Source organism: Carya illinoinensis, chromosome 14 (genome assembly GCF_018687715.1).
Source record: "Carya illinoinensis cultivar Pawnee chromosome 14, C.illinoinensisPawnee_v1, whole genome shotgun sequence".
Taxonomy (NCBI): Eukaryota; Viridiplantae; Streptophyta; class Magnoliopsida; order Fagales; family Juglandaceae; genus Carya; species Carya illinoinensis.
Window position 1 is genome coordinate 5469621 of NC_056765.1, and position 19113 is coordinate 5488733.

The 19113-nt window shown below is 38.3% G+C and overlaps 2 protein-coding genes across 19 annotated transcripts; both read right to left on the minus strand.

Moving 5' to 3' along the window:
• Window positions 1-8349: 8349 nt before the first annotated feature.
• Window positions 8350-14778, minus strand: LOC122294348 (type I inositol polyphosphate 5-phosphatase 10-like). Of its 17 annotated transcripts, none has more exons than XM_043103003.1 (10): window positions 13551-14778; window positions 12950-13021; window positions 12747-12812; window positions 12008-12094; window positions 11777-11878; window positions 10553-11087; window positions 10220-10413; window positions 9986-10094; window positions 9237-9385; window positions 8350-9162 (listed from the first exon to the last, which is right to left on the minus strand). In XM_043103003.1, the coding sequence occupies exons 4-10, from the start codon at window positions 12037-12039 to the stop codon at window positions 8916-8918; spliced, it is 1368 nt and encodes a 455-aa protein (XP_042958937.1). In that variant the 5' UTR covers window positions 12040-12094; window positions 12747-12812; window positions 12950-13021; window positions 13551-14778; the 3' UTR covers window positions 8350-8915. The 17 variants fall into 17 exon arrangements, with proteins under 17 accessions (XP_042958937.1, XP_042958936.1, XP_042958932.1 ...); XM_043103002.1 differs by having other exon boundaries at window positions 12008-12107; XM_043102998.1 differs by having other exon boundaries at window positions 12747-12841.
• Window positions 14779-14921: 143 nt separating this feature from the next.
• On the minus strand, window positions 14922-18817 carry LOC122294351 (SUN domain-containing protein 1-like). Of its 2 annotated transcripts, XM_043103011.1 has the most exons (3): window positions 18704-18817; window positions 17497-18590; window positions 14922-15504 (listed from the first exon to the last, which is right to left on the minus strand). In XM_043103011.1, exons 2-3 carry the CDS (start codon window positions 18556-18558, stop codon window positions 15199-15201), a joined length of 1368 nt encoding a protein of 455 aa, XP_042958945.1. In that variant the 5' UTR covers window positions 18559-18590; window positions 18704-18817; the 3' UTR covers window positions 14922-15198. The 2 variants fall into 2 exon arrangements, with proteins under 2 accessions (XP_042958945.1, XP_042958944.1); XM_043103010.1 differs by having other exon boundaries at window positions 17497-18774.
• Window positions 18818-19113: the final 296 nt, after the last annotated feature.

Consider the following 19113-nt stretch of genomic DNA (forward strand, 5'->3'; position numbering starts at 1 on the left):
TTGAAGAGAAATGTTTTAACCATAAATTTTTTTTTTTTATAAAAATAAATCTATAAATTAGAGTAGTTTGATATAATATATTATATCATCTACTTTATAATAAAAATAACTTTATAATTTAACGTATCATATTAAAACATATCGGATTATGAGTTTATTTTTATGAAATTTTTTTGTGACTATACTAGAACTTCTCAAAACTAAAAAGGTTTTGAAAAGTCTACATCCATAAATGTCAAGAAATGATATTTATAATTTTAAAATATGTAAATTTCACATATTCACTCTAAAAAGGTTAATTTTTAGACCTGCATGATTAAAAAAATTATTTTTTACTAATGAAACGTGCATATATATTTAAAACTGTACGTAACATTACTCGTTCAATTAGAAATGTTTTGAAAATGGTCCAGAGGATTCTTATATTGGAGCCCTCGACTAAAGAATATAAGCAACTCCAAGTTGGCATGATAAGTACTTGGTACTCTTTGTTTGGTTTTGCTTCGGAGGGTTTGTTCATGTAATGGTGGCATTTATATATATATATATATATATATTATTCTCTCTTTGATGAATTGGTCCTTGGACACGTTCATGTACGGTTGTGTCAAAGCCTTGCTTCTCGATCGCCAAATTCATTCTTAATTTGTTAAAAAATGTCACGTCTAAGACTTGGAAAACCACCCACGTGGGGTTCTCAAATATTCTCTAGATTTGTATGTCGCCGTTAAAAATATAAATAATTAAATCTACTACTTCTTATTATCTTAAATCTTTTAAACAAGTGATGATTTCATGTCCGTACCCCTATATGTGAACTTCAAAATAGACTATATATGGTTATCTGCGTGCACATGATTTATATAAGGTGGGGATGAAAGATCAATGGCTTCTTTTGCACGGTCTTTGCATTATGTATGTGTGTATATATATATATTTAGTAGGATCCTTGATAACTTAAAACCATATTATTAAAGTGACAAGCCTTGTTCCTTCCTTGTCAATCAGATGACTAGGTCTGCCTCCTTCACCTCAAACTTCGGAAAATTGACATCCCATTCTGGGTCGATAATTCGATGTTGACAAAGGAGAATGTTTGACATAGCTTCGACTATCACCATCCCCAAGCTACTGGCATTGGCATCAAAGCATTCTCTACCCTGCTTTGCCATCCCTCTCCATCACAGCCCATCATTTAACCAGGTGAAAGACAGTGAGAAAAAGTGTACGAGGGGCAATCAGAGCTGGCCTCCTTATGACCATAGTAGCACCTTACCCACCAAAAACTAGATAGAAGATTCTTATGTAGCGGGAAGTCGCGGACGCTTCCTCGAGTCGGGTTTGTCATTCCTAAACCCCAGCCCCATTAGAAAATTCAATAAATGCATGCTTAGGTGGCTAATGGTTATAGTCTGAGATGAATTCGTGTAAGATTTAAGACATGGCGTAAACTCCAACCCGACTAAGAGTACTTAGTCCATGCCAAACCAAGTAGGAGTAACTGTTGAGCCACCAGCCTAGGTAGCCTTAGTGATGAATCAACATCTTTAGCTACGAATTTCTCCCCCTTGACTTTTACATTAGTACTGTGGGCTTTGTACTTTCTTCTGGAAGCAAAATTAGTAAAAGAAATGCTACTGGAATGTTTCCAAATCCTCCATGGATTGAAACTTTTAGTACTTCTCTTCACGAGATATTGATGATTGACTATTCCTTTACAATACGTATGATTGAGATGGCTTCTGGCTAATGGAACTCTCCTGCAAGCGAGATCTGTTGCCAAGATATATATACTTCTACTTCTAGTATGATCTCGAGGCCGAAAAGAAAATTGATGAAAATCAAAACCTCTGCTTTTGTATAGTGAGCTGGTGGTTCCAAAGTTTACTTTTTTAGTTTGGATTCTTGTTGCGGATTGAAAAGTTTGTCACCAAATTAATCTTTCTTTTAGCAACATTATCTGTTGCACCAAGCCAAGTTTTTGCAGTGTTTTGAAGACCTTTAATTTGCTGAGGTGAAGAAAAGAAGAAGTGCTATTTAAAGTTGAGGCACTAAATCCATCCAAAACTAAGAATACAAGATATCATTCAAAAACTTTGCACTTACAATAAGCTAGCGTACCTAAATGCAGTGCTTCTGTCAAAAAGCTGTATCGTCAAAGCATCAATAGCTGTTAGATTTTGAAGACTATGCCATTTTGCATTCTTCTACTCTTAGCAAAACCAAGTGCATCTTGCAGCCTGATATATAAGCCTTGAAGGTTCAAGAGACTGCAAATCTTCAGCCAGTTATCCGAGGCTTTGACCTGGGCCACCTAGCATAGAAACATGACTTGATGTAAACTCTTCAGATATATTGGAATCCGTGAGTATATTAGTAAAGGTAGGTAAGATTACTTGTTCTGAGTGGGACTAGGACCACTGCGAGGTATTCTTCGAAGACTAGATGCAACCATCGGCCGGGTTTTACCCCAGGTTTTCCTGTCCGTGTCGGAATGTACAAGATCTTGAGAGGGTGAATGCAATGTTGAAGATAGGGAAGATGAAAGAATCCTGGCTTGGGCAATTGAAACTATCAATGTAATGCAGAAAATAACTGCAATCAATGATATGAAGCAGGATGTCATAGTTTTGCAGACTCAGAGGATATCTTCTTGCCAATGCTTGGGCTAATGAAAGAGTTATGGCAACTTATAACAGCTAATGAAAAGTGAGTTCTTGTTTGTCTGTGTGAGAAAGATAGAAATTGAGAGGAAGGGAACTCCCCAAGATCTTATTCTCAACAGGAACTTGCATTCAAAATTGAGTTTAGATGCAGGTGTGTCATGTGATGGAGCTTTATTTCGGCTCTAAATTCCAAGAGATTGGGTTACATTTATTTTTCTTGTTAAGAGCAAGCATGTGATGATGCACGTGATTTAGGTACAAATGGTTGGTTGGCGACTTTGGATTCTACTAGATACTTGACACAGAACACAAAAAGAAATAATAATCTGAACAGTGCAGCCTGCAGATAACACAGAAGTCAGTAATACTTGATCAATTCAGTATTAAAAATTTTCTGTCATCTTTGTCATTCAAATTGAACAAATGGTTATTATTCTCACCAAAAATTATTCTATTATTTAGATTGAATAATGGTTCAATACAGATCACGTTGAGTTAATATTCTTGTAAATCTAAAATCAAACCAGGTGAGGGCAAGCATTTGAGCCTCACAAGCAGCATATATGGAAATGGAATATTACCTCCTTGTATTGACAAACAACAGAGCTTACATTGTTGAGTACTGTGGAGTCTGGTCCACATCGCTCGAGCAGAGGCATTAACCGCTCGAGCGAAGTCAGACAGATTCGAATGCTCGATGTTAGCTCAACAGTGAGCTCGAGCAAAGGCGGAAGGAAGTTTCGCTCGAGCAGAGCATTGGCCGCTCGAGCGGAATCAGGCAGAGTTGAACGCTCGATGTCAGCTCGACAATGAGCTCGAGTAGATGCGAGAAGGAAGTTCGCTTGACATGCTGCTCAAGCGAACATGCATTTTACACAGTTCTAGGATTTTTTTCTACCGTTTGACTATATATATGATTATTAAATCATATGGTCGTACTGTAGAAATACTATGGATGTACAGTGATTGATCCATCATTATAGTGTGATATTCCTCAATAATAAAATTCTCTACAACTCCTGTGGACGTAGGCAATTTGTCGAACTACGTAAATCTTGTATCGTATGTGATTGTTTTTCTTGTTCCATATTCTATTTCAATTTATTGTCATCGTTTTTCACAATAATTGGTATTAAGAGCCAAGGTTCGTGTTTAAGAAAAAACGATGGCTGGAGATGAATTGAAAGCATCAGGGATCAAGAAGTTTGATGGCACGTATTTTGGATATTGGAGGATGCAAATAGAGGACTACCTCTATGGGATAGTCCTCTATGGGAAGAAACTTCATCTTCCACTATTGAGAAAACAATCGGAAAAGATGGATGATGCTAATTAGAACCTGTTGGATCGACAGGTTCTGGGGGTTATTCGATTAACCCTGTCAAAATCCGTTGCGCACAATGTCATCAAGGAGAAGACGACTGCGGATCTCATGGTGGCTTTGTCAGGTATGTATAAAAAGCCGTCAGGCTTTGAACAAGGTACATTTGATGAAAAAGTTATTCAATTTGAATATGGCAGATGATACGTCTGTTGCACAACATCTAAATGATTTTAATACTATCACAAATCAATTGTCGTCTGTTGAAATTGAATTTGATGATGAGATACGTGCACTGATACTATTGGCTTCATTGCTAAATAGTTGGGAAGCCATGGGAATGGCTGTCAGTAATTCTGCTGGTAAATCTAAATTGAAATATGATGATATTCGTGATTTGATTTTGGCTAAAGAGGTGCGCAGGAAAGATTCAGGCGAGACCTCGGGTTTGAGTTTATCTCTAAATGTTGATTCTCGAGGGAGATCACAAGACAGAAACTCAAACAGAGGAAAATCAAAATCAAAGTACAGGGACAAGAGCAAGTCGAGACCTGGTCAGCAGGCAACTTGCTGGAATTGTGGCAAAACTGGCCACATAAAGAAGAACTGCAAAAAACCCTAAGAAGACCGAGAATGATAGTGCTAATGTGGTAACTGAAGAAGTACAGGATGCACTATTGCTTGTAGTTCATAGTCTAATTGATGACTGGATACTGGATTCAAGGGCTTCCTTCCATACATCTTCCCACCGGGAGCTAATACGGAACTATGTTGCAGGTAATTTTGGGAATGTGTATTTGGCTGATAGAGAGGCTTTGAACGTAGTGGGAATGGAAGACATTAATATTACACTCCCTGGCAAGAACAAATGGACCTTGCAAAAGGTCAAGCACATTCCTGAGTTGAAAAAAAACCTCATTTCTGTTGGGCAGCTCGATGAGTATGGTCATTCAGTGGTGTTCTCAGATAGCACCTGGAAGGTCACAAAAGGGGCATTGGTACTGGCTCGGGGTAAGAAAACTGGTACACTATATATGACTACTGGTTTGATTGACACTATTGCTACTACCGTTGCAGAGAACACAACAGATTTGTGGCATTGCAGGGTTGGCCATATGAGTCAGAAGGATATGAAAGAACTTCTGTCTAGAGGCAAGCTACCAGAACTGAAATCAGTTGATCTTAGTATGTGTGAGAGTTGTGTTATGGGGAAACAAAAGAATGTCAGCTTCTTGAAAAGTGGCAGGACGCCTAAGACAAGAAGACTGGATCTTGTGCACACAGATGTGTGGGGTCCTTCCCCAGTGGCATCTCTTGGAGGTTATCGCTATTATGTCACGTTCATTGATGACCATAGTAGGAAGGTATGAGTTTATTTTTTGAAACATAAATCTGATGTATTTAATGTATTCAAAATTTGGAAAGCCATGGTTGAGACAGAGACAGGCTTGAAACTGAAATGTTTAAGGTCTGACAATCGTGGTAAGTATGTCGATGGTGGGTTCAAGAAGTATTGTGCAACTCTGGGTATTAGAATGGAGAAGACCATTCCTGGGACACCACAACAAAATAAAGTTGCTAAGCGTATGAACAAAACCATTAATGAGCGTGCTAGAAGCATGAGGTTGCACGCTGGACTACCACACACTTTCTGGGCAGATACAGTCAGTACCGTCGTTTACTTGATAAATAAAAGGTCATCAGTTCCACTGGATTGTGGACTACCTGAGGAGGTTTGGAGCAAGAAAGAGGTCAAATTTTCTCACCTTAAAACTGTTGGTTGTCTCTCTTATGTGCTTATTGATTCTGATGCTCGTAATAAACTTGAGGCTAAGTCAAAGAAATGTTATTTTATTGGCTATCGAGACGAGGCATTTGGCTATCGTTTCTGGGATGATCAGGATCGGAAGATCATAAGAAGCAGGAATGTGATTTTCAATGAGAAAATTATGTACAAGGATAAGTCTAGTACAACTTCTGTAGTAGCTCCTCAGGAATCCGAGTTTGTAGGATTGGATGACCTACCGTAGGTCACAGTGCAGTGTAGAGATGTGAGTGACGGGGAGAGTGGGTCCAGTGCACCCATTCCTATTATTCCGCAGGCAGTTTCGGAGCCGTCCACTCCTACAGTTGCAGTTCGTAGGTCAGTTAGGACTATACATCATCTACAACATTTCTCACCTACTTTGAATAACATTCTATTGACAAATGGTGGAGAACCGCAGAGTTAAGAAGAAACTTGCAAGATGAAAATTTTAGCAAGTGGGAGCTGGCCATGAAAGATGAGATAGATTTCTTGTTAGGGATTTAGACATGGGAGTTGACAAAACTTCCATTAGGGAAGAAGGCATTACACAACAAGTGGGTGTACCGGGTGAAAATTGAGCATTATGGCAGTAAGAGGTACAAGGCCAGACTTGTTGTAAAAGGCTTTCAGCAAAAGCAGGGTATTGATTACTCTGAGATCTTTTCTCCTGTAGTGAATATCACAACCATCAGGATGGTCCTGGCTATGGTTACTACTGAAGATTTATTTTTTGAGCAGTTAGATGTGAAGACAGCTTTTCTTCATGGAGACCTTGAAGAAGATATCTACATGCACCAGGCTGAGAGGTTTGTGGTATAGGGAAAGGAAGGTTCAGTTTGCAAACTGAGGAAGAGTTTGTATGGCCTAAAGCAAGCTCCTAGACAGTGGTACAAGAAATTTGATAACTTCTTGCACAGTACAGGGTACATTAGATGTCAGGCAGATCACTATTGCTATGTCAGACACTTTGACAATTCTTATATTCTTCTACTGTTGTATGTAGATGACATGCTTATTACAGGGGCTAGTATTGATGAGATCAATAATCTGAAGAAGCAGATGTCAGAACATTTTGCAATGAAGGATTTGGGAGCTGCAAAGCAAATCCTTGGCATGAGAATTGTCAGAGATAGAGTCAGAGGTACGTTAAAACTCTCACAGGTTGAGTATGTGAAAAAGGTACTCAGCAGGTTCAATATGGACAAGGCCAAACCAGTTGGCACACCCTTGGGCAGTCACTTCAAACTCAGCAAGAATCAATCACCTGAGTCAGAGGAGGAACATGATTACATGAGTAAGGTTCCTTATGCCTCAGCTATTGGTTCACTTATGGATGCTATGGTTTGCACAAGACCGGATATTGCCCATGCAGTGGGAGTTGTGAGTAAATACATGAGTAACCAAGGAAAGCAACATTGGGAAGCAGTGAAATGGATTTTGAGGTACCTAAAGGGCTCCTTAGAAACCTGTTTGTGTTTCTCTGGAGAGAACTTGGAGGAGCAGGACTATGTTGCTGCTGATCTAGCTGGAGATATTAATATCAGAAAGAGTACCACGGGCTTTGTTTATACACTTGGTTGTACTGCAGTGTCATGGGGTTCTAATCTACAGAAAACAGTTTCTTTGTCTACTACAGAAGCTGAATATATTGCAGTATCAGAAGTTGCAAAGGAGATGATATGGCTACAAGGCTTCTTAGAAGAATTGGGTAAAAAGAATCAGAAATGCACTCTCTACAGTAATAGTCAGAGTGTCATATTTATTGCCAAGAATACAGCATTTCATTTCAGGACCAAGCATATTCAGATCAGGTATCACTTCATACGATTATTGTTAGATGACGGACAGTTGTTACTTGAAAAGATTTGTGGAAGCAAGAACCCTGCTGATATGTTGACAAAGCGTGTTACATTTGAAAAACTGAAGTTGTGCGCAACTTCAGTAGATCTTCTAGCATGAAGACAGGGGCAGTGAGTTGCAAAGATGGAGGATATCATATTTGAGGAAGACGGCGATACAGCGAGTGTACCAGTCTCTAAGTGGGAGAATTGTTGAGTACTGTGGAGTCTGGTCCACATCGCTCGAGCGGAGGCATTAGCCACTCGAGCGAAGTCAGACAGATTCGAACGCTCGATGTTAGCTTGCTAGTGAGTTCGAGCAGAGGCGGAAGGAAGTTTCGCTCGAGCGAAGTCAGGCAGAGTTGAACGCTCGATGTCAGCTCGACAGTGAGCTCGAGCGGATGCGGGAAGGAAGTTCGCTTGTCGCACACTTGACACGCCGCTCAAGTGAATATGCATTTTACACAGCTCTAGAATTTTTTCCGCCGTTTGACTATATATATGATTATTAGATCATATGGTCGTACTGTAGAAATACTGTGGATGTACAGTGATTGATCCATCATTATAGTGTGATATTCCTCAATAATAAAATCATCTGCAGCTCTCGTGAACGTAAGTAATTTGCCGAACCACATAAATCTTGTGTCGTGTATGATTATTTTTCTCGTTCTATATTCTATTTCAATTTATTGTCATCGTTTTTCACAACATACATAGCAAATATATTGAGGCACATAGTATAATTTCTGGAATACAAACACCTCGCCAATCATTCCCCCTTAAGTTTCAGAATACAGAGTTACTAATACACAGGTACATTAACCAGAAGCATTCTTGAATGCTGGGAACATAATACATGATACTGTACGACATTTCCCAAGAAACATGTTTATCATTGAAGAGCTATTTACACTTGTGCTGTTGCTAAGTGCTCTGCATAAGTTGCCCAACTTACAATGATTCCCTGCTGAACTCTATATTTTTTTATCCCTAATTGATCTCACACGAGCAACAAAACTGGAATATTCTTCAATCTTGTGAGTACCGTGTTAAGTACATCAGTTCCTGAGGATATAAGAAACATCCAAGCAATATTCTTAACAACAAAGATGGAAATTTACCAACCATACTTTATAATTCTGATCTCCAATGGGCTTCATGACAAACAATGTAGCCCATAGAAGAGACCAACATTTTTTCTTTACCTATAGGGCCTCTTCAGGCTTTTTCTCTGTATTGTGGTACCTAATCGGCTAATCTTTTAAAGTCACAACTTGAAACTAAAATCCTAATAATTTGTTCGTGAACTCACACCTTGTTCGACGAACATATTTACTAGTTGAAGGCAAAAACTGTTGAATCCCAACTTTCATGTGAGACCCTGCTGATCCCTCCTTTACTCCACCTGATACAACAACATCCACCAAAAATGTTGCACAAACAGGCCGGTGATCAGAAAACTTGGACTCTCTACGTATGTACGAAAGTTGCCGTATCCCAGTTCCATGCCACAGTATTCTGTCACACCTGCAATTCCAAACTGCTCAGATTTTTGCACATGATGCTTAATGATATCCCATAAACGTGTTATCTTTACATACCAAGCAGGAGTTCTCCTCTTCTTTTCTGAATTTTTTGTCTCTCCAGTATAGGTGTCTGAGTTGTAGGAGTACTTGTAGGTGGGTGCAAAGTAGATCTTACCCTCTTTCCATCCCTCGAATACTCGCCCTGCTTCTCTTTCAATTCTCAGCTATAAAAGTATATAAACTTAAATGATGAGTACACCCCATAAAGCAGCAAACAAAGTATGCAGCAACAGAGACAATCAAAAGTTCAGGGCAATTGTTTTCAAATCAAGTACTGGAAAAGTTTCAGGGTATTTGAGCCAAAAACAAACCAATAAGTTCTTTGTAATTTTTTTTTTATCAAAAGTAAAATGATAGATCATTTTGGTTTGCATGGCATTAACTATTAAGTTCATGTCATTGTTGTTCTGTAAAATGATCCTCTCCAATATTCCAACAAATGACATGTTTATTTGAGAGCTGTAATAATACATAAGGAGGCACATATCCATGTATGAACAAGCAAAAAGGGATATTATCAGAAAGTGATTAAATTCAGTTACCCAATTGATGACATGCCATGAACTCACTTTTACAAGACAGTATTGATTGCCGCCATACTCTACAATAGCTCTTTTCAAGGGAATGGAGTATAGGCAAATAGTAATATGAACTACAAGGGGCTTTCCAATTTCTATGAAATGCACTGAAAGAAAATTTGGCTTTCCATACGTTTTCAGAAATTCCAACTGAATTCTTGTTGTATTCATGGTGAAGTCAAGTACCTGATCTCTGTCAAGAAGTGCATCCCAGGCATTCTCCTGCAGGAGCTTTCTTGTGTCAGAGTAGCTCGATGCTATTCGGTAATTCAAGTCCCCTAACCAAATGACCCGACTGAAGCAGATTTCCAAATGGTAAATAAAACAATGGGTAAGGAACCAAAATTAGTAATGGACTACAATAGATGCACTTCTAAAGACACTTAAAAACTTTCAATCGATAATTTCATAGATGCTCACTCATGTTCAACGATTTTATCTGGCACCCTACTGTGAGCCGATTTGCAAATCTTTGGAAACTGAGTATTTTTCAGTATCTCAATGACATCCATATTTCTTCTAAGCGCATCCCCCTCCTTCTCTCCAGATGCCAAGTGACAGCAGACAAGGCAAAAGCTTGTCTGATGGAATAGCATACTCAGAGAAATACACCCCTGCCACCGTAGAATCAACAGTAAGATGACATATATAGTATGGTAAAATACGCATGCGACACTCTCAAATATATCTCAGACATGATTTTGTCTATGCATCTATAAAAATCATATCTACAACAATAAGTATTCACAAAACCTTGTTTCCAAGGCAGCCCATAATTCCACGACAAAAGCAGGAGATCCTCAAGTGTCCTATATGCTGAACAAGCTCCTTCCTCACCCAAACAGTCAGGAAAATTCCCACCATTTGCTTACTGGCTATTAAACTGTAGTTCATGTGGTTGGTACTCGAGGGAATGGAGAATTCCGCAATGTTAATTCCATTAGGTACATCATAATCGTCTTCTACGGAAATGTCATCTTTGCTTTTATGTGATTGTTGATAACCGAAACAGAAATCCTTACTCTGTTTCCTTTCTACATCAGGTGTACAGTTGCAAGTCTTCAGCCTCCTTCTGCTCTCAGTCCTAAAAGTCTCGCTGAGCTTTTTAAGGGAATATTTTGAGAAAAACAAGGAACCACCAAGGGAGGCCATGGGATTTAATGGTCTTGATGCCACCTCATATGATTTGTTTAGTGACTGATTGATCAAAGCTAACCATTTTGCGGCAGGCTCATTATCTTCTACAACTAGGACATTCCCAGCATTTAAAGGGACAATTTCCTGAAAACTGACGATTTGAAGAACAATCATATAACATGACAGAAAAATCATATAAAATGGCAGAATCACCATATAACATGACAGAATTTCTTCATTGAATTATAATAGATATAAAAGTCTCCAGCATATGACCGCATGGTACATGACTTCTAATAACTACCAAGGTGGAACTAAAACTTCAGAATTATTCTTCTTCTCTGTTGGTCACACCAAAATGAGTGCTTACAACCATATTGAGCATTGGAAACAATATTACAGCAAACTTGTTTCAAAATCACCAAGTAAGACAATTCAAAGGATTCTACTTATGAAAGGGTTTCAGACTTCTTCCCTTCTGTTGTTGTTTTTTTTTTTTTTTTTTTTTTTGGGGGGGGGGGGGGGGGGGGGGGGGGGGCGGATGGGGATTATTATGATGGAATTTGTTTTTAGCTAAAAAAAATTGTATCAAATAAAAATATCACGATATATTAATGCAATAATTTGGTTGCAAAAACAATTAAAGAGGGAAGAAAAAGAGATTTTTTGGGGGGGAGGGGTGGGATTATTCTGATGGAATTTGTTTTTAGCTAAAAAAAATTGTATCAAATAAAAATATCACGATATATTAATGCAATAATTTGGTCGCAAAAACAATTAAAGAGGGAAGAAAAAGAGATTTGGGGGGTGGGGGGAGGAAGAGGGAAAAGGAGAACATACCCAAAGATATATATATCTGATTGATCTGCATGAAGAATATCGTTCAGGTTAGGTCCACTGTGGGGAGATTTCCCCCCTACATTCCATGTTGCTACGGAGACTCTAATTACATAATGAAAATTGAATGTAAACATTAAAAAAACTTAATTTAGAACATATGCATCTGAATAGAAATCCAAAAAATAGAAAGAAAGAAACAAAAAAAGGGGGAAAACATAATATTTTTAAGACCTAAGTGTCTGAACATCTTGACCAGGAGGCATTGGATGTCCTGTGCTTGTAGAAATAGACTCTTAAGCCTTGGATTAGACCGTGCTTCTGCAAGTAAAAACTATGAAGAAGATTAAATGACAAAAAAATATGATTAAAATTAATAGTAGATACTAGATACGATTAATTAGGCAACTTGAGCCAGAGAAACTCTCTGTAAGTCTGACTGTGTAGCTGTGAAATCTATGCTATTCTCAAACTCCACTTTATTGACTGACAACAGAGAATATATAAGGAGCAACTTGTATCAAAAAACAATTAATAACTGAGAGAAAGATAAGACGTGCCACTCTAGCTTCCTTTCTTACACTAGCTTAAGGTTCCAACATGAATATATTCTCCATTTGAGAGCATATTGTCATGTGCTCCGCCTGTTTCTGTCATTTGGTTCCCTTATCATTTAACTGCTTCAGTTTCTATTATCTTCCATATTCTCGATCAGTTTTCCAAAAATAAACTACCAAAAACAAAGAAATGGAATAGACAAACGTCTCCAGAAAAGAATGCTCCACTCAGAGGGAAAAGAATACATTCACTTTATAGATAAAGCAAGAGGAATATTATGCGTATAACAAAAGAAAAACAATGTCTATATGAGGATCCTTTCTAACAAAGAGATACTTTTCACATCTATGAAGAGACATGTAAAAAATGTTTTCTTCCGTTTATTTTCTTAAACAGATATAATGATGCATCTCACTCTGTTCAAGAGGGAATGCCATGGCAATCAGCCGTGCCTTTATTCATTTCTCGTTCACTTCTCTCCCTATTGGCAAAAATATCCCAAATGAAAGACTGGAATGACAGGGTCAACAATGGGTGAGAATATTGCATTTTGAGTAACAAGATATGAGAGATACATGTACGAAATGTGTGGAGATTTTAAAAGGAAAAGAACAAAACCTTCTTTTTCCTCTCTTGTCATTAGAGTAATTTCTGAAATCGGATCACTCTGGCAGACTCCAAATCATAAACCTTCACGGCAAAGGTATATAGCAAAATCATGCAGTTGTTCAGAATTACAACACTAGAAAATAAAATAAATAAATCTATTATAATTTATTGAAAAATAAATTTGACTAAGCATCAGAGAACATCTCAAATCCCCACTTACTCCTTTTGAAAAAGAAAGTCAATTTTCATATTCAAAGACAAAAGTTGAAAAAGGCAGTGCATTAAGAGCAAAATAACAGGAAAGAATGGACATCGTGAAGCCATCAAACCAACGTGCTGAAAACTACAAGAAGATTCAAAGAACGACATAGACCTACATATTCAGAGCAGGAATAACATCCAATTGGCTCCTAAACAAAAACAATCAGAAATTTCCAGAAAATAAGTTTGCACATTCTCGTTATGGCACTCATGAATAGGAGAGCAAGGTTGGCCAGGAGGCCATACAGAATTTCAAGAATAAAATAAGAGGGTGGCAACCCTCGAAAGAACTTGACTGCCCAGATGGGTTTGCCCAAAAAAGTCAACTGCCAAGGCAAGCAATTCGTACTTTATAATTTTGCCGACTGTAATATGCCAGTTTCCTGGAAGTATTCATTGAAAGTTTCAGTTGGAAGTAGACAAGAAAAGAAGAAAAGAAGCTGAATCTTCGATGATCTAGAACTGAAAGTCTGTCTGATAGTGACAATGAACTGAATGGATTAAAGTTTCCAAAACGAGGCTGGAAAGTGTAAACTCTTTGATTTACGTGGAAAAGAGAAGTTGGGATTTTTTTTTAGGGGAAAAGAGAAGGCATCAAGAATTAAGGAACAGTTAAGAGTGGGGATAGAATCATAGAATATGTCCCTAGAAAGTCCCAACTCTTTTAGGGTAACGTTTTGATTGGTCATTATGTACTTTGTTTTCTGTCTTATCCGCATAAAACGTCAGAAGAGGAAATAATGCTGAAGCATCGCCCCACTGATTTTGTGGCAACAACGTGAACAGCGTTCAACTATGAATTTAAATTACATCTACGTCATTGTATATTAAAACATTTAAATTAAAATAAAAAACAAGGGTGGCTGCCCACCCCTTAGGGATCCACCCTGATGTGGGGGTGGTTTGTGGCCACCCCAAACCGCCTTTATGGGCGATCGAAAGGCCAAACCATCCCACGGGGTGGGCAGATCTACAGTAGATCTTTGGCTACTCGAGACGGGGGTGGACTTTTGGATGCTTGGGATTAGGGTGGTCGGATCCACCTCTGAATTCATGGATTATTGAAGTTGAAATTTCATTGCTCAATATAAGAACAAATAGTGCTTAAATCTAGATATTGTATCCTAAGGAAGCACCCTAAACCAACTAGACTACATTAAATTGTTTCATATTTCTTGTTCCGATCTTTTATTCGACTTTTGAAATTCTTGCTAACATTCCGTTCAAAGAGAAGGAAGAAGAAGAAAAGGAAACAGAGTAGCATCTGCATAAAGAACAGTATCTTGTGCCTTTATCTCCATCCTTTAAAGCCATTTTGGATTCGATATACAATTAGATAATGACCACTTGACCTATCACAGGCCCGGAGGATATTTGCTTTTGTTTTTTCTAAGTTTTCAGATCATAAGAGGTCTAGTCAACCGGCAGGACACTAAATGATGTAAAAATTGTAGAAATAATCTCAAATGTCTATTTTTCTCTTAAATTTTAAGTCCTATAATTGTTATCCTAATCCGAACCAGATCCTTTCCTTGGGATAGCTAAAAGATTTGGATCCACAAGCAACTCAAGATACAGATGCAGCATCTGATTGTTAATGGTTAGGCCACTCATCATGCATGGCTTGCCTTCTTTTGGTTCAATTCTACCTCTACATTTGTCTACAACCAAAGTAAATATCAGCTGTCAAATTGAAATAAATTTCGATTCACAGCACTAATGTAAACTCAATTTAAGCTCCTTCATAAGGATTCACCAATCATACAATAAGATACACATCTACTTGATGAACACTACTTGATGAACACTAGGAAATAGTGAACTCTAAACACAGATAATTAAGGTCCATATCTACTCTCTTTTTTTCACTAAGCAGAAGTTTATATCTAGCAACTAGAAAGTTATAAGTTTCAAACACTAAATCTAAGTAAAGAATATGGGAAGTAGAAACAACAATTACAAAACAAGCGACGTGGATGCCGAAATCATTAGCTGCATCAAGACTGCATTGCCATTGTAAAGAGAGAGTTGGGCTCCCAACCATGCACTCGGAAGCGGTAAATGCAAGTATGGGAAGGGCTTCCATGGTTGGATGTGAAGTCCAGCCTGACTGTGTCGACAATGCCAGAGCTTTCTGAGTTCAACACATTGAAGGTTTGAGCATTGCTCTTCTCAAGGTCATAAGTAAACTCTGCTAAAACAAACATCTTCTCAGTATCAACCGACTCAACTCGGTTCTGCCCTTGGAGCCATCCAGAGACCCTGCAGTCCTTGGGAGCACTGGCTCTGTCATATGCAACACTCTGTTCGGAGAGAAAATTCAAGTAAATCAATTTATTAGCACAAGCGGAAACAAATCAAGACAGAGTGAACAGAAATAACTACAGATGATACTGCAATTTATTGACAAGTTAATGAGGATGCACATGAGTTACATAGAGAAAAGACAGGCAACTTCACAAGGATGTCATATGAAGAGTTTTCGGTGCCACAACTGCATAAAGCATGTGCTTCTCATATGCTCAATGGACACTTCTCAAAGTTATACATGGTTCCTCCAAACTGAGTTGGAGGAAAACTTTGTCCTTGAAAACACATAAAGCGGAGCCTTAAGACTCAAAGTGCAAGAACCTCAGAAAATATAGCTTTTAGAAAAAATCTATTTATAAGCCTCATACACCACACACCACTCTTTTTATTATTTTTTTAATTTTTTTCTCTTACTAAATATGTGGTATATGGATGATTAATAAAAGAATTCAATTATTTTACAAAGAATAAAACTAAATAAAATTTTTAAAACAACTTTAAAAAATAAAAAAATAAAAATTATGAGGTGTGTACTGTATGGGGCTTATGAATGGCAAAGCTCTAGCTTTTAACATTCCACTGGCTTTGCCCTCCTCCTCAACTAAAATCAAACAAAACCACACAAACTCATGGAACCAAAAAAAAAGTTCATTTCACATGAAAATATTACCACTTCCGTGCAATCTGCTATCCTCTCCAGGTCACCAAGAACTCTCACCCTTTCTATACATAACTCAATCAACACAACCCCTTAAATATGAAGCACCATAGATCTCTTGCTACTTCACAACGAAAAAGAAGATAATCTATGGCGCCATTCTTCAACTTGCTTGGCCTTCCTTGTCTTAAATTAAACAGAAACACACAAACTCATGACAAAAAAACTCCTTTCACATGAATCATTCTTAACCCTCACAACTCTGGCACAAGAACTTTACCACATGTGAATAAACCACGGAAATTCAGGAAATAAAAAGTTCACAAGTAGATACATAGCTGGATTTTTTTTTTTTTTAAAAAAAAAAAAATTAAGTGCAGCATCTCAATCTAACCAGGAGACCTATACAATACACCTATTACTACATCATGGAAGTTTAAGTACCATATTAATCCAGAATTCAACAGGCATTGTAATTGTCTCAACAAAATTATTAAAACTACAAGAAAACAATGAAGATAGTATGAACAAAGCTGGGAAGACTACAATAAAGTTAAAAGATCGGCCACTCTTCAAGAACTAATATACCATCCCACCCTCATATATAAATATAAGCACATTTTAAGGGCAACACACACATGTCGTTACCACACCTGCCACTACGTTCTTGCAAGATGAAGTGGTGCAATTTCAGCTAGAGCTCACTGGCATCTTCCCATCCTTAAATTAAGCTTCCTTGCATTTATAACACTACAAAATCTAGAATTTCACCTCTCCAAAAAATAAATGTAGACTTTCATTCAGTCTAAAAGTCAAAATACTTCAGCTCAAGCTTCCGAGTAGGTGTTTCCACTCTCACAAGTTGTGTATTTAAAGAGTTGTCACAAGTTCCCAAAATTACCATTAGGTCGGTTTGGTCATCAAGATTTCTCATTTCAAACACAAAATTCTCATCTTATCATTACAATTTTCCTAAATCCTCATATAAAATATAATAAAAAATTCAACTTTTCTTAACTTTTTCAAATCTCAAAATAATAATAATATTAAAATATAATATTTTAATATTTTATCTTAAAACTCAAAATTCTCATATAAGAAATCTCAGTTTTTTTCACCAACCCGTTTCCAAGTAAAAAATATGGCACCCAATAAATGGAGGAGATATTCTTCACAAGCCAATTTCACATTCAAAAAGTCCAGGTTTCATAGTGAGTTCGCGCAGGTTGTGAATATATGGAATTTGCAGTGTGAAACCTCAAATTGAACCTCTCAGATATTCAAACGATCCAGCAGCATAAAATCTATATTGAATAAGCAATATCACCTTAGCAACATGCTCCAAAGTAACAGCCTCAGGGACAATAGCCGTGCGCAGCCTAATCTGTACAAACCCACTGCCCGAGCTCAACGCAAAACACTGGCCGGGCTCCCCGAAACTGGGTCTCAACATCTTATCAGCATGAACCGCATTTCTGCCAGCCAAAGAGAACCAATTACTCGCCTTTCCCACCGAATACGCCGCCGAGTGCTTCACAACCATCGCCCCGCCACTTGCCAGGGCGTAGTCCACACGGCCGAGCCCATCTGCCGCGTGCTTCTCTATCTCCCTCTCAATCATCTCCCTCGCGTACGCTCTAATCTCGTCCAAACTCCCACGTCCATCTCCACGTTCTTTCCTCCTAGAATTTTTCAAATCCTCATATATCCTATCAAATTCCCCCTTCGATAACCATTCTACTTCTTTCAATTCGCCTAAGGACCTCTCCAACCCCTCGCTCTTAGTTTCCAATCTCTTCAACTCGCTCTTGGTTTCCCTCCTCAACCCTCCGATTTCGTTCTCAATCTTGCGGTCCACGACCTCAACTTGTACCTGGATCATCGTAGCGGTGGTCTTCATAAAGGCCTCCACTTCCGCAATCCGTCCCTCGAGTTCGGAAAATCCCATCTCTGTCCCGGCTACGGAATCCCTGGGTTTCACAGCGAGTCTACGAATCAATTGAACCAAGCCCGCGAGAATAAGAAGTAGGACGAAATTCTTGGCGAAGACTCTGAAAACAGTGACCCAGCGATGTTGCTCCGGCCTATGAGGGAGCACCTTGCGAGCGCGGCGAAGCGGTGCGCTGTTGTTGTCATTTTCCAGGGATGTTTTCACCTGCAGTTCCAAGTCCCTTGACGACCTCTCCCCGCGAATTGAGTGGTGGCTCAAGTCCTTTCCGTTTCCAGCGGCCAAGTCGTCACCTCCGGTTGCACCCTTGGGACTCGGTTGGGGCGCGGCCGCATCGTTGACGGCGAGCAACTCGATTCTGGTAGTCTTCTTCTCGGAGGCAACCACGGGTCGGCGCCGAGCAGTCGGGTTCGCCGTAATGGATACGGTGGAAGTCGACATTCGGTTGTCAAAACTACGGAAATTTCAAAATCCTGTTACTCAGATGAAAGAGGGAAAAAGATGTCAAATCTTTGGTTATATATATAATCGGCGCGACCTTTGGAGCGCTTGAGCCATTTGAAATCTGAAAACGTAGCCACCGTACCTAGGTGAGGTGCGATGCGATGCGATGCGGCGAGTGGGGAACCAACCCGCATGTCCCAACCGTTCGGATTTTACCGGTGAGTAATGGTAGATAGAGTACAAAATGTTGTCCAATTTTTTTCAGTGAGAATTATTTTTAAAAAAATAATTTTTTTATATAAATCTTGTCTTTATTTATTTTTTAAAAATAATTTTACATATTTATATATTTGAAATTATAAATACCATTTCTATTTAAAAATTATTACAGATATAAAAATATTACATAAAGTAAATTAACAAACTGATATAACTATTTTTTTAAAAAAATAAAAGTTAGATCAAGTCTCTAATTATTAAAAACCCTCACTAGGATGAAGGAAAACTATGAATACAACGTTTCATCATCAAAATACATTAATAACAAATATA

Coding starts and splice junctions, on each gene's coding strand:
- LOC122294351 (XM_043103011.1), bottom strand. CDS start 18,558: ATGTCGACTTCCACCGTATCCATTACGGCGAACCCGACTGCTCGGCGC. Junction 15,505..17,496: donor CTTTGGAGCATGTTGCTAAG/GTGATATTGCTT, acceptor CTCTCCGAACAG/AGTGTTGCATATGACAGAGC.
- LOC122294348 (XM_043102999.1), bottom strand. CDS start 12,039: ATGCCTCCTGGTCAAGATGTTCAGACACTTAG. Junction 10,414..10,552: donor TGGGCTGCCTTGGAAACAAG/GTTTTGTGAATA, acceptor CTACGGTGGCAG/GGGTGTATTTCTCTGAGTAT. Junction 10,095..10,219: donor GATAAAATCGTTGAACATGA/GTGAGCATCTAT, acceptor AATCTGCTTCAG/TCGGGTCATTTGGTTAGGGG.